This window comes from Rhinolophus ferrumequinum, chromosome 5 (assembly GCF_004115265.2).
Source record: "Rhinolophus ferrumequinum isolate MPI-CBG mRhiFer1 chromosome 5, mRhiFer1_v1.p, whole genome shotgun sequence".
Lineage (NCBI taxonomy): Eukaryota > Metazoa > Chordata > Mammalia > Chiroptera > Rhinolophidae > Rhinolophus > Rhinolophus ferrumequinum.
In genome coordinates this window covers 50,148,042-50,162,635 of record NC_046288.1, presented here as the reverse complement: position 1 = coordinate 50,162,635, position 14,594 = coordinate 50,148,042, and the positions used below count along the sequence as shown (strand labels likewise).

The window sequence follows — 14,594 nt, the reverse complement described above, 5'->3', positions numbered from 1 at the left end:
CATACCAATTTCAGAATGACTGCTGATTTTGTTGTTTGGCATTTGAGTAAATATAATGAAACTTACTATTTTGAGCCAGGGCTTGAAGCAGACAATCCAAGCATCCTTCTAAACTATCCTCAGTTCTGTCAACAGCTGTTATCTTCAGCTTCTTCAAGGTATCACTGAGATTATCTGTTTATAGAATTAAAAGAAGAAATCAGAAACCTCACTAACCATATGGCCATCATATGTTACATGACACAAGGTTACGACTAACAGGCAAAGGGAACTCATTATATTGAGTTAACTTTCACATGCATTCCAAAATGGCAATGGACTGGGTACTATTACACATTTTTAAAATGAAATTTTATCCATTTAATTCAGATATGAAATATTCATTCTGTATATGTAAGATACCAGGAATATTCCACAGATTGTCACAGAACATCTTTTTCAGCATTCTTATACCTTATTTAGCTTGTTCAGGAAACCACTCATAGTTAACTGAAAAAAACTAAAGTCCACCAAAAAAACTGGATACTTTGCAAATAGTATTTTGTTTCATTTTATGCTCCCTCTGTTGTAGTTTAAAGACATAAAATAACAATGAAGGTTTACAAAAGTCTCAGAATAATAAGAATTAAAATAATACAAAGTCAGATAACTGTAAAACCTACTTCAACACTACCAACTGAAAAACACTTCAAATCAAAGTATTGCTTTAAGCCAAAATATGTACATTTTGGATTATAAAACTATGCTCTCCTCCTAAATTTATGGGGATTCCTCTAGGCCACAGATTATCAAAATCTCTTTACACTATTAAAAATTATTCAGGATCCCAAAGGGTTTTTTTTTTTTACATCAATTATTTCTACTGATATTTAACATACTAAAATTTAAAAGTGAGACTTTTTAAGATTTTAGTAATTCATTTAAATCTAACAATTATAAAACTATTATCTGATAACAATATTTTAATGAAAAATAACTATTTCAAAAACAAAAATATTTATTGAAAAGGATGGTTTATTCTACAAATATTCATCATATCTGCCTTAACAGAAGATAAGTGGATTCTTGTATCTGGTTCTACACTCAATCTTTTGTAATTTGTTGTTTTGGTTGAGTAGATGAAGAACATTCAGCCTCATCACATACAGATGGTGCCAAAAAAATATATACACATTTTAAGAAAGGAAAAACCTATTAAAATTGTAATTTGTTAATATCATCACTAATCTTATTAAAAGACTCTTTAAGTAATGGGAAGTGGTCAAGCTCAAGGTGATACAAGTCTTCCAAATTTCTAATTTTTTCTTAAAAACTCCAATTTTATCACCAGCAACAAATACTGTCAGTTCTTTTTCTTAAAAGACAAATTAACTTCATTCATTTCTGAGAAAATGTGTGCCAAATATGAAAAATGTTAGTTCTTCTGAAAAAAAATGTTACTCCATTAACAAAAAGTACCTCAGTCAGCTTACAACTCAAATACCTGAACAAGTGCTTTTAATTAAAACCACCACCAGATTTTGCAATGTAATGAAAGAGTTTTATAGGTACTTACCATTTCATCAAATAGCATATTTTTAATATGTACATAAAGGTTAGGATTTTTAAAAATATTTACTTCCTGCTTTGTCATAGACATTCTTAAGTGAAACTGGTGTTTTTCACTTCAAGCATATGATGGTGAAGAATACCATAACTACTAGCACAGTTTGGTGCTCCTACTACCCTAATTCACACAGACCATTTTTTTACCCACAACTGCTTTTGCACCACTGTCACTGCAAATGTCAACACTGTGAAAAAGACAAATGATGTACTATGCAAATAGTTTTGACTTCATTGACAGCCGAATAGGATACTAAGGACCGCCCCCCCCCATTCCCCAGGATTGCTTCTCTTATATTAGAATTTCAAGCATTTTCTCACTTCAAAGTAAGGTATACATTTTAATAGACTTTTGTGCATTACCAGCTCATAATACTTCTAAACATATAATGCAATCCCCTGTTATAAAATGAGAAATTATTTTCTGTGTTAACCCAGGAAAATGTAGCCTTAAAAATGTACATCAAACACTAACACATGCTCTAGTATAAACTATGACTAATCTAGTAATCCTATACCTACATTTTATTAAAACTCTCAGGTTATCATTCACAACCAAAGTTAGTACTTATCTCCTTAAGAGGAACTAGACAGTTTTGAGAAATTTATTTTTTTCTAAAGAAAAAGGAAACTATATATGTATCCCTCTATAAGCTAAAAATAACTTGTCGGCATCGTACGTCAGGTATGCTTGTTAAATCTTATTAAATAGATATTAGTTGATTTTTCTGAAATAAAGTGTAAATAATGTGTAATATCTAAGTTCATATTACTAAAAGTAATAAAAAGTAATCATCACCACACTGAGAAAAAAATAACATTTATAATGTTAGTCAAATTATAGCAATTTATCAAAACTACCAGTCAACAGGTAATAAAAGCAGTTAGGACTTATTTAGTACGACCTATACTGGCATCTAGGCCTTTTCTATTCTTTCCTCTCTCTCATCCGCAGTGCTCCCTTCTTGCCATCCCCTCCTCGAGTCTCAGCCTAGAGGTCACCACTCCAGAGACCATCCTTGCCCATTCTAAGTCTTCTCCTCTTCCTTAACACTCCAGGGTCATTCTCCATCACTGCACTCATCTTCACGGCACTATTCACAATTTGTAATTATATTTTTTGTTCAACTTTTCATATATGCTGCGCCACTATACTGTATGGAGCACCTTGTCAGCTCCAGTAGTCTCCCCCTTACCTGCAGTTTCACTTTTCGGTTCATTTACTCATGGTCAACTGCAGTCCAAAAACATTAAATGGAAAATTCCCAAAATAAACCATTCATAAATTTTAAACTGCAATTTTTCTGAATAGCCTGATGAAATCTTTCACCTTCCCACTCCGTCCCACCCTGGACATGAATCATCCCTTTGTCCAGCTGTCCACACTGTATGCTCCCTGTCCATTAGTCACTTAGTAGCCACCTTGGTTATCAGATCAACTTTCATGGCATCACAGTGTTTTTGTGCTCAAGTAACCCTTATTTTACTTAATAATTGTCCCAAAGCTGAGATATGCCAAAGAGAAGACATAAAGTGCTTCCTTTAAGTGAAAAGGTGAGTACAGTACAGTAAGATGTTTTGAGAGAGATCACATCCATATAACTACATTGGAGTATATTGTTATAATTTTCTATTTCATTATTAGTTACTGTTGTATATATCTACTTTATAAATTAAACTTTATCATAGATACGCATGTATAGGAAAAAAACATAGTAATATATATATAGGGTTCAGTACTATCCTTGGTTTATGCATCCACTGGTGGTCTTGGAATATATCCCCCTCAGATGTATACTGTATAGTCACTGCATTATACCTATCCCTTGGCATATAGGAGGTACACAGTAAGTATTCATTAACTGACTAAATAAGGGAATGAATTTCTCATTTGCAGAAAGCTGTCTAGTTACCATCCTTTGTATCATACAACTTAAGAGCCCAAGTGTAGCAATAGGGAAAGGAAGGTAAATGTTACCTGTTAAGCACCTTCTATGTCTTCTATATTATTAAAAGTATAAATACAGGATCTTACATTTAAAGATAGGAAGAGATCAGTGAAGCCAATTAAACTATTTAAGACTATATAGTACATAACTAAAAACTACATAGAACATTCCACTTTTAAAAGATTTGTAATCAGTAAAAAATCATTCAGTCTCTCCATGGGAATAATTATATGCCTATTAATGATGTGATATCTTTTTAGGGAAAGTTTTTTAAATTCTTTATTTAGAGACAACCAAAGCTATCAGCATGATTATTACAAATTTAATATGATTTTAAGTATTTTAAATGAACTAACAGGTTAGTACTTAAAAGAATTCTTACTGTGAATCAGTTTATAAAGTGTTATAATGTTCTTTGTGTTAATTGGAATAGTGATTACATGAGTATATACATTTGTCAAAGCTCATCAAACTGTACATTTTAAATCTTGTACATTTAGTTTATGTGAATTATACCTCAATTTTAAAAGAGTATGTTGGTAAATAAAATGACTGGGGAGGGAACTCCTTTCCCATTGGCCTCAAGCCTCCTTATGGAGGAATTCTATTACAGTGACACTTCTGGTCATTTCTGCCTCCTTAGTTGGCAACTGCCCACCAACCACCTCCATTTTACAGGAGAAGAATGATTTATCTGATTAAGAAATTGAGAAAGAAGAACTGGATATGCATGGCTCAGCCCCTCTTGGGTTCCGAATCTTTTTGAAGAGTAAAGAATTCTCTGTTCTTCCATATCTTTGGCTGTCCAGTTGCACCAGTGCAAGATTAGTAAATATATCTAACTCAGTGTTGAAGTATTAGCAGTCCCCTTGTGACTACAAATGAGCCCTGTCGTTCATTTTACACCTTATCAATTTCAAAGCAGTTATTTTTAATTCAATCTGAAGACTCATTTGTTTATATCTTCAGTGATTCTGAACTTGGGTAAAATACAGAGGGTATTATTTTGGGGTAAAATGCAGAGGGTATTATTTTTGGGTAAAATACAGAAGGTATTATATCCCTCAAACCATGACAGTGTACCTCAATATTGAATCTTTATCATCCAAATTTTTTATGTAAATCTAGATTTCTACATTTATATTTACTTATGATTTAAGACATTGAAATTCTTCTAATAGAAAATGTGTCAGCTTCTGGCTGGTAGTGGGGGGCAGTAAGTATACAATGATCATTTTCATGAGAGGTTCTAGTACTAAGAAGCATTAATAACCAAAATAAATTTTTTTCTTAAATGAATACTCTTCCCTATATGACAGCGTATGCTCTAGTTGGCCTTGTTAAAGAAAATATGACGTCTTCAAAGAGTTAAAGTAAAATAGAATTGGTCATTAATTCTGCGTCTCCAACTTAACCATTTCATCACTCTTCAAACCACAATCTAACCAAGTCCTCCAAAAGTCTCTAAAAATTACTCTGGCAAAGGTCTTAAATGATTTTTCTCAATCCCCTTACTTGTTTATCTTTGTAGAAACAGATTTCTTCCTTTTTTGATACACTTTCTCTTAACTTCAAACATCTGTTCTTGGCCTTCTCTACCTGGCCCGTTAGTGTCATCGGACCTTGGTCTTGCCCAAAGCCTCTTCTCTTCCTGCATAACACACACATGTCCAGCAGAGTCTTAGAATGGTATTCTGGCTTTCCTTCTGTCCTTCTTTCCTTTTTACAGCTGGACAGATAACTTCCTTTATCTATCCAGCTATCTACCTATCAATGTAAAGAATTGCCACTTTTTAGGCCTTGTTACATTTAGATAGAATCTGACTGCAACTTCTGATGACCCCAGTCAGCACGCCAGCTCTCATTCCAAGAATTTCCTCTTGGAAGCCCTTGTTAAAGATATAAAGACAGCTGTATTTTCCTGCTGGAACTTTCAAACACGCTCACCAAGCCCCTTTTCTCTTAGAATCCTGTTCACCATTAGGTACCAGAGGCTCTTTATGCTCTAATCTCTCTGTTCCATAAGCCAGAAAATCCATTTACTGGTCTAAGTGTACACTACAATTGAAGACTTTTGGTAAGACCTAAAAGTTTATAGCTATTAGTTCTCCTCTTTTCTTAATATCAATCTAAGAAAAATAATGAAAAAGGGTAAGCCTATTTTTATATTGAAATAACGAGACTATAAAAGTGCTTCAGATAATCACCATCATCAAAAAAATATACTTGACTGAGAGCAAAAACTGTCCCAAAGGGCCAGTCTGAATATAAACACAGTGTCATGTTCAGAGAGCAAGTCCTAAAATCCCTTATGCTATGCATGGCAGCCCAATTTTAAGAGTTTCTCTTCCTTGCAGGTATTATCTAGAAATGGTACTTTTAGTTTCAAGGTTATCGGATCTAAAAATATAGTATAAACTTTAAAATAGTAATTAATTCTGTCACTTTAGTAGATGGATGGAAGACAGACAGATGTTTAATATCTCTTGACAATTATACCATTATTGATGATAAAACTCATCTGGAAACAAGTACTGCTAAGATCTGTTCATCCTCCTTCAAATGTCACTCAATATTTTCTAAATATATAGCCACTAAATAATAGCAATACTCTAAAAAAGAGATTAAGAATTTCTTGCCATTGAAGCGAATATAATTTTCATGTAAATACCTAGTAGCAAAGCTTTAATAACATGATTATACATACCAAATCAAATGAAAAATTATTTTTATACTAACATGCTTTTCGAGCACCTAGAATGTAGCCAATACATTAACTGGAAGCATTTCAAATTCATCTCAAAATGAATGTCATTAAGTCAATTTGAGGCAACTGGCTTAGGGAGCTGGAAATAACAACAATCTCTCCTGAATATTATATTTCACTTATCTAAATGGTTTCGTATTTGACAGATGAAACTATTTTAAAAGCTTGTCTAGTAGTGTAGGAATAAATTATTTTGGCTAGCATGACAATGGAAAGAATTGTATTTAAAAATTATAACAGTATATTGTAATCCAGTTTTCTCTCTTATTGTTTTGTTTAATGTATCTTTATAGACTTAGTACTGAACCAGGTCTAAAACCCAGAACATTTCACAAAGTAGTCTATTGAGTCTTCCATTAAACTATACTATATGTGAGAGAGAAAAAAACTTTTATTTATTATATATTTGTTTTATTCTTTTAATGCATTTCTTCTAGCTGAGAACTCAAAGACCAACAAAAGATTTAAGTCTCCTCTGGTTATTATCCTTCCTCCTTTTCAAATACATCTTAAATTCTCTAATTTTCTTACAATGCTAAAATGAGTACGTGAAGATTGTTTCAGAATCTTACAGAACCTAGATCCAACTTTCCAGTTTCTATTTATCCGGGCTAGAAACTTCAGAAACATGTTCTTCCCAGAGCATATCACTACTCTTTCAAAAATATTCGGTGATTTATTATTGCCTATAGTCCAGAGTACCTTGCATGAAAACCAAGAGCCTCAGCCAATAGTATGCCCTCCTGTCCCACTACTTTCTCACACAACGTGCGAGTCAGTCCCACTAGATTACTGGCTTTTTTCCTACACAAACCTCCATTTTAACAACTGTGCTAATCAGATTCTTCCCATCTAAAATGTCTTTCTGTGCATTCTTCATCTACAGAATGACTTCTTACTCTGAAAAGCCAACTAACATACCGATTCTTACGTGAAATTTTCTGTATTCTTGCAGTCAGATCAACTCCTTCCTTTTTTAGGCTCCCATATTTTGTTCATACCTCAGCAATGACACTGATTTCACTGTTTTCTATACTGCTGCTGTTTCACCATAACCAAGTAATTCATGGACAGAGAAAGTAGCGTATTTTAACGATTAACAGTGCAGCCTCTGGAGTTACTCCATTGGGGTTCAATTCCTGGTTCCACCACTTAAACTGTATAAGCCATACAACCTTCTTGTTTTCTTTCTCTTCTCATATGTAAAATGAAGATGATAATGACACCTAGCTCATCAGGTTGTTGTGAGAATTAAATGAAGTGACACATGTAATGCTCTTAGAACAGGCCCTAGCACACAATGAGCAATAAACCACTGTTGACGATTGCTGATATAGTAACTATTGGTAACTCTGCCATAGTTGTATCACTCACAACATCCACATCGGCTTGCACACAGTAAGCATCCAACAAACAACTATGAAATAGAATTCAATGGTGCTCACTAGTTGTGACCCATTAAACAAACAACTATTTTCAATTTTATTTTTTCAATGTTATTTAATTTCTTTACACCCACACACAACATTTAACTAAAATGCATAAATGTAAGACTATCTTCTCCTTTTTTGCTTGGTTTTCCCTCATATCAATCTCTCCATTCATATGTCAATGACCTAAGTTGCTTAACCTTTCATCTTTTTTTTCCATACTCAAATGATCATGTGTAGATACATGCATCAAGTTTTGGAACCTGTTTTTAACTAAAATGGGATCATAAAATACACATTTTTGCATCTTGATTTTCTTAATAACTCTTGTAAATTACTGCAAGTCAACCTGGATAGCTTTAACTCATGCTTTTAAATAACTGAGACATGTTCCATAGTGTAGATACACTACAATTTACTCAACCATTCCTGTACACATATATTTTCACTTTCTTTTGCTGTAATTTCATTTTGGCCATTGATAACAATAGTGCAATAAATGGCTTTGTACATGTAAACAGCTCTTTTAGTTTTATGAGATAGGCTCCCAGGAATGGGACTATTTTCATTTTAATAGATGTTGCCTAAAGCTTTCCAAAAAAGATAAAAGATTTCACTTTTCCTCCAGCTATGAGTTAAGAGTATTCTTTTCCCAGTAACCTGACTAAAAAATACAGATCACTCTCTATTTCCTAATAGACTGATAGGTTTATTAGAGTAATATGTAATTGTTTTAACACTATAAATATCAGCATTTCTTCATGTTTATTGGCCATTTGGATTTGCTTTCCTGTAAAGTATTTATTCACATCCTTTGCCTAGTGTTCAAACATTGTATGATAGAGGCATTAGCCGTTTGTCTGTCATCTACGTAACTTTGTTTCCCCAAATTTATGAGTCATCTACTGATTTTGTTTATGTATTTTATCCTTATTTTCTTTACAGCATCTGGATTTCCATCCATGGTTAAGAATCTCTTGAGCATTCAGCAAATGCCTCAGTTTTCTTATAATATTATGATTCATTTAGTTTTTATTTAAGTCACTAAAATTATATGTGGCCTAAGGTTAGGGTTTACTTTTATTTTCTTGTGTCAGGAGTAGTTTCTAATACTCTACCTTTTCCCCACGGAATTAAACTATGATACCACCTTTGTCTCTTATACACCGAAATGCGTTTCTGAAGTCACTTTTGTTTCCAATGAGCTTTGTGTATTGTTATACTAACACCATATCGATGTAATTACACTGGCTCCATCTAATATCCTGGTTTCTGATAAGGCTGGTTCTGCTACCACGTATGCTCTTTTTCAACCTTTTTAGCTACTCTCCCAGATTTCTTTCTTCCATGAGATCTTTAATATCATTTCATCTAATCACTTCAAAGTGAATGAATGAACAAATGAATAAAAACACTTCTGGGCTTATAATTGGAATTATATTAATATTTTAATTTTGGAACAATTTGAATTTTTGCACTATGAAGTGTTCCTTTTCACTAAATGTATGTATTTAACTTTGTTCTGATCTTGTTTTAGGTCTCTCAGTAAAATTTCCTATTTTATATAGATCTTGTGGTTTACTGTTAAATTTATTTCAACAAATTTTAAGATTTTTGTCATTAGTGAGAACTGAATAATTTTTCCCATTACCATGTGTAGGTGTTTATGCCTAGAGTAGAAAAGAGCTATTTTGTATACTTATTAAATATTTAGTCATTCTCTTATTAATGAGATTATTAAAAAGTGATTTTCAAGTCTCCTGAGTTTTCTACACATACAATTATATGATAAGCAAATACAGATCACGTTACCCATTTCCAAGTCAAGGTGAAATGAGAAAATAGTTTCAAACTCTATTAATTCATAGCCAATTAAGTTAATTGTCTTAGGTTAAAATACAATATAGAAAACTTTCTCCTCTGCTCGTAATATTGTTGCATCCTCTATGACTCTCTGAAGGTGAAGAGATATACTATAAACACACACACACACACACACACACACACACAAAACCCCAAACCAGAAGAAACGGGGCTATTTCTTGGCAAGCTAAAAAAGGTTAAGTAGAAAAGTTCATGACTCTCTCAATCACTACTGCTGCTACTACAAATCCCCGGGGATCAAAATATCAACTAGACAATATCCCTGCAACCCCTGCCAAACAAAACAAAAAACAAACTGAGAACTTAGAAAAAGATTTAAAATTGAATTATTTACTATTATCTTCATAATTACTATTTAGTCACAGAATAAAGAGCTTGAAAATTAAAGGGAACATGAAGCTAATGTAAATGGGCCATTTTCTTTAAATTAGTTTCCAACATTAAGTTCCAAAGAAGCACAGTCTAACAGGAATCTACCTACATACTAAATGTTTAGTGAACACATACACACTTGACTTGGAAAAGAGATACCTGAGCAAAAATGTAACTGTTCAAAGTGTATGTGTTCCAATATTTATTTTCAAGGGCAATTCAGGCAATACTTACAGAATTAGAAATATTTGTAACTTTTAAAGAAATAAAATAAACACATATAAACTGTTTTATTTGATGAAAGAACTCCAAAATAAATTTCGTAAATTTTATGCTCCATCTTAGTTCATTAAGTACTTTAACATGTAGTCATACCTATTCATACATATACATGGGCTTCCCTCCCAGTATGAGTCTCCAGGTGGCACTGACACTAAAACCTCTGTGATAATTTGCCAGTTAATTAGATGCATACATCTATTAACTAGGTACACCTCTTTCACTCCATAAGATGATTATAATTGCATCTCACATTACTTCCCCCTTCACTTGAAAAAAGAATACTAACTTAAGAGTTCATAAAAATATAAAGGCTTAGCTGAATTTAAACAGCCCCTTCTATATGTCAAATAGTTTGAACTATAAGTCAAGGGATTGAATTCCAAAATTAAACTTTATAATCTTCTAAATCTTCTATTTTTGTGTGTTTTTCATTTTGCTAGTTTTATAGTTGTCCCAGATTCATAAAAATCTTTCAGTTTATTTCTACTGTTAGATGGGAAATTCTTGTAGGAAAGGAAATTCTTCTGAATACTCATACTGTTCTCTATAGAGAAAATTTAATAAATCCTGGAAACCTATCTTACTTTCTGAGTTATTTGCGTTTGCATCTTTTATTACAAATTATGGTGCAAACTGCCATGATTAAGAAATATTTTTATTAAGATAGGCTATACGAAAAACAATGACTGTGCTTTACTGTGTTTTCTCTTTTATTATTTCAGAATTTGGATAAAAACTTTTGGACTGGTCATTTTTTTCCATTCATTCTTAAGTGGAGCTAACGTCTACTTTAGTTTGAACCAGCAACACTGTAGTCTTGCTTGTCATGTTTCATTAGAGGGTCAAGAGTCTGACAGATGATCTTCACAATTACAGTATTAAACCATAATGGATAAGAGCAAGACAGTTTGTAATTTTATTTCACACAATGCCAAAAGCCCTTTTCACTTAGAATCCAAGAATTATTTCACTGTTTTATAGTTGTCAAATATAGCTTTAACATTGAATAACACAGATTGCTAATAAGTTAATACATCGGCCTTTTTATTAGATAGCGATTCAAACTGAGATCCAGGCTGAATTAATTCTTTGTCCTAAAACTGACCAAGAAAACAATTAAGGTGATTTTTTTTTTCTCAACAATCCTCTAATGGAAAGATTTAAGACACTAATACCAAATAGTGGTCAACACCCAGCATATATTAGGCCAACTTAGAAAATTAATTTAGATAAAACAACAAAGTTTGATGGCATTTGTCAAAGAATTTTAAAGAAACCCAACAATTATGCCAGAACAATGTTGGTGAAAATGTGTAATCTGCACATAAACAGCTTGTGTATGGAAGAATTGTTGGAATGATCTCTATAAACAAGAGTTCCAGAAGACACTGGAAAATGGAAACTATATACTTTGAAACTTCACTTCTGTACAGGTAAGCTAATTGAGTCTTAACAGAAGAGAAACTCTATAATCATAAAAATAACTATTTGAAATGTATTTGCCCTGCTCCAGCTCACTATACCTAGTATGTACCGGCAAACCAACTGTCACGTCCTGCACAACAAAAGTTGTAGGAAGCGAGGAGGGCGGCGCAGGGTTAAGAAACACAATAGCCAAGAATAGAGGGCAAGTGGGGCCAAGGGACTCCAGCCTCAAAGGACTGAGCCCCGAATTGGGGAAATGCATAGCTTTTATTAACAAATGAGTAAGTAAAGTTTGTTAATCTCAAGATCTGTGAATATCATAAATTATAATAGGAAACTGATCCAAACCAATCACCCTTGCCTGCAGGCAGTGGAACCATAAGTCTCGGATGTATGCACTTCCCCAAGGGACAAAACCTTTATGCGTATGAAAACATGGAGAGCTGATGTTATCACATCATTGAATCTCTTCCCAAGCAGGATGTGGGAAGGAATGCAGCCACAGAGGCAGAAGCTCTCCTTAGCCGGGGGAAGGTGGGGGTCTGTGCCCACCTCTATCAACCCCGTGAGTTCTCCAGATGGCCCCAAAGTGACTGTGCCTGGCTTAGGTTGCTCCTTCCTTGAGGAGTCTTACCCGTCATTGACTAACCAGCCATCCTTCAGGGCCAAACAGGGAGACATAAGGTGTAAGCACAAAGGTGAAGCAAAGTCCCTGAAAGGATCTGTCTCACAGACTCTCCTTTCTTTAGCGGCAGGTACGAGGGGACAGACGGGTAGGCAGCTGCGTGGCAACAACCAACTTACATGAATATTAAGGAATACATTAAGAAGTTTTAAATTCTAATAAATATATTGCCTGAACTATCATTTATGAACCCACAAAGGAAATATTTTTCCAGGACACTGCTACAGAGAGCAAAAAGAGGCTTTAGGGTGAAGATAAAACAAAAGAGAATTTAGATAGAAATTAAATAAATGAAACAGAAAGCATAATAATATCCTTACTTAAAGCTATGATGGCACCCTGAGTTTAAAAGAAATAAAATTTAAGCAATAGGACAAAGAAACATTAACTCATTTATTAACTTATTTGTCTCTCAACTCCAAATTCACCCTTCTTGCCTGATCTATAAAAATGAATCTGGATCCTTTCCATACTTGTTCTCTGCCAGGTGCTATGATAGAAGCTGTGTGGAGAACAATGGGTAGCACTGAAAAGGAAGATGCTCTCCTTCCTGCTCTGCCTGCATGATTGTCTCCAACGCCAAGTGTCTCCAAGTCATAGTTTTCACCACATATTTTCTCCAGCTCTCAACTCACACAGCAGCAGTGTGTCCAAGAGCCCCAGGCAACTTCAGTCTGCACCCCAGCTCAGGTCACTGCTTCCCACACATCTCCTCAGCCCTGGAAGTGCATGTGCAGGAGGTCCTGTGGAGCTGGCCACCCAGAGCCACTCTACTCCAAACTGTACACGGAAGTGTGCTGAGTTCCTGCAGAAGGGGGCCTCGCCAGCTCCCAGCCATGGCAGTGCCTGCAGTGGTGCCCCACGTTCCTCTGCACGCACACCTGTCTGTGTGCCCACCTATCCCCCACAGCTTGTCGCTCTCTAAAGAGTTGTTCCTGCAGGTCCGTGATTGTGCATCAGCTCTGGCCAAGGCAACCCAGTGAACTTCTATGCCATCCAGACGGCTGAAACTGTATCTTTGCATGAGAACCCACCTTTCCCAGGAAGTTTCTCCTTTCTTGGGAATTCTCACTCCCTTAGGACAATAGTACCCTTTACAGTTTGCTGTCTACCTTTAAAGTTACTCTCCTACTATTGCTTAATAATTTTTTACATCAAACGTCCCCTATTTAAATTATTGTGTGTTGGGAAACAATTCTTCCTAGATTTCTTGGTGTTCCTGCATAGTTGGGGCCTTCTGAGCAAAGAAAATTGAAAAGCTATGATAAATGTAAGTCTCCCTCCCTCGAGACATTTCTAAGATGGTAAAAAAAATCCCCTCTTCTTTCTAGAGATTTGCTTTTAGCTTACATCTAGGGTAGCAAACCTAGATATGACTTTCCCTGCTCCCCAGGGAGGATACATTTAATTCCAGAGTAAAGATAATGGGTGTGTGTGCACGTGTATCTTGGATGGCAGTTGTGCCAGCAACCTTTTATTAGCTCTCAGTGTCATAATTTTAAGGTTTCTCTCCTGTGGTGCAACCCTGTTACAGTGCAGGGTAACCAGCATTAAAATGTACTATGAGTAGTAAACTCTGCTCTATGATCTATGGACTTCATGCTGCCTGTCAGAATATCTACGTACACATACAAACTTGGCTGGTCTTCTGATTGGACCTAGACAGATACAGATACATAAACAGCCTTCTTAGAAAAATGAGGAGTTACATAAGAAAATACTAAAAATATTAGCTCTTTTATTGAACAATATCACAAACTCTCAGATCATGAATGCTATGTATAAGGTGAATAATAGGTTAAGAAGATAATCTCAAACTCCTATTCATCCAACAACACAAACTGAATACCTACTGAGCACCAAACACTATACTAGGTGCTACAGATACAAAGATGAACACAATGCAATTCTCAAAGTATGGAAAACATTTTTTAGATTTAATTTTACTTCAGTCGGAATTAACTTTACATATCCTAGTTCATTCTCATAAGCAATAAATGTTAATATTTTCTTGTGTATTCTTCCTAAAGCATTGTGTGACTATATGTGATTGATTATATTTACACACACACATACATAGACACACTAAAACATAAGCAATCCAAATGTTACTACAATACTAATTTTCTCATGGTAATAACCTTGATAAAAAGTACCCATTATTATTAGAATTATTATATTATTTTAGAAAATCA

The 14,594-nt window shown here is 34.3% G+C and overlaps 1 protein-coding gene across 3 annotated transcripts in view; it reads right to left on the bottom strand.

Annotated features, from left to right (window-relative positions):
- The window catches only part of RAP1GDS1 (Rap1 GTPase-GDP dissociation stimulator 1), a 129,140-nt gene that overhangs the window by 100,097 nt on the left and 14,449 nt on the right, over positions 1–14,594 (bottom strand). For all 3 annotated transcript variants that reach the window (XM_033106321.1, XM_033106322.1, XM_033106323.1), the window contains exon 2: positions 67–174. In XM_033106321.1, the coding sequence (XP_032962212.1) occupies positions 67–174 (108 nt within the window). The remainder of the gene's footprint in view (positions 1–66; positions 175–14,594) is intronic.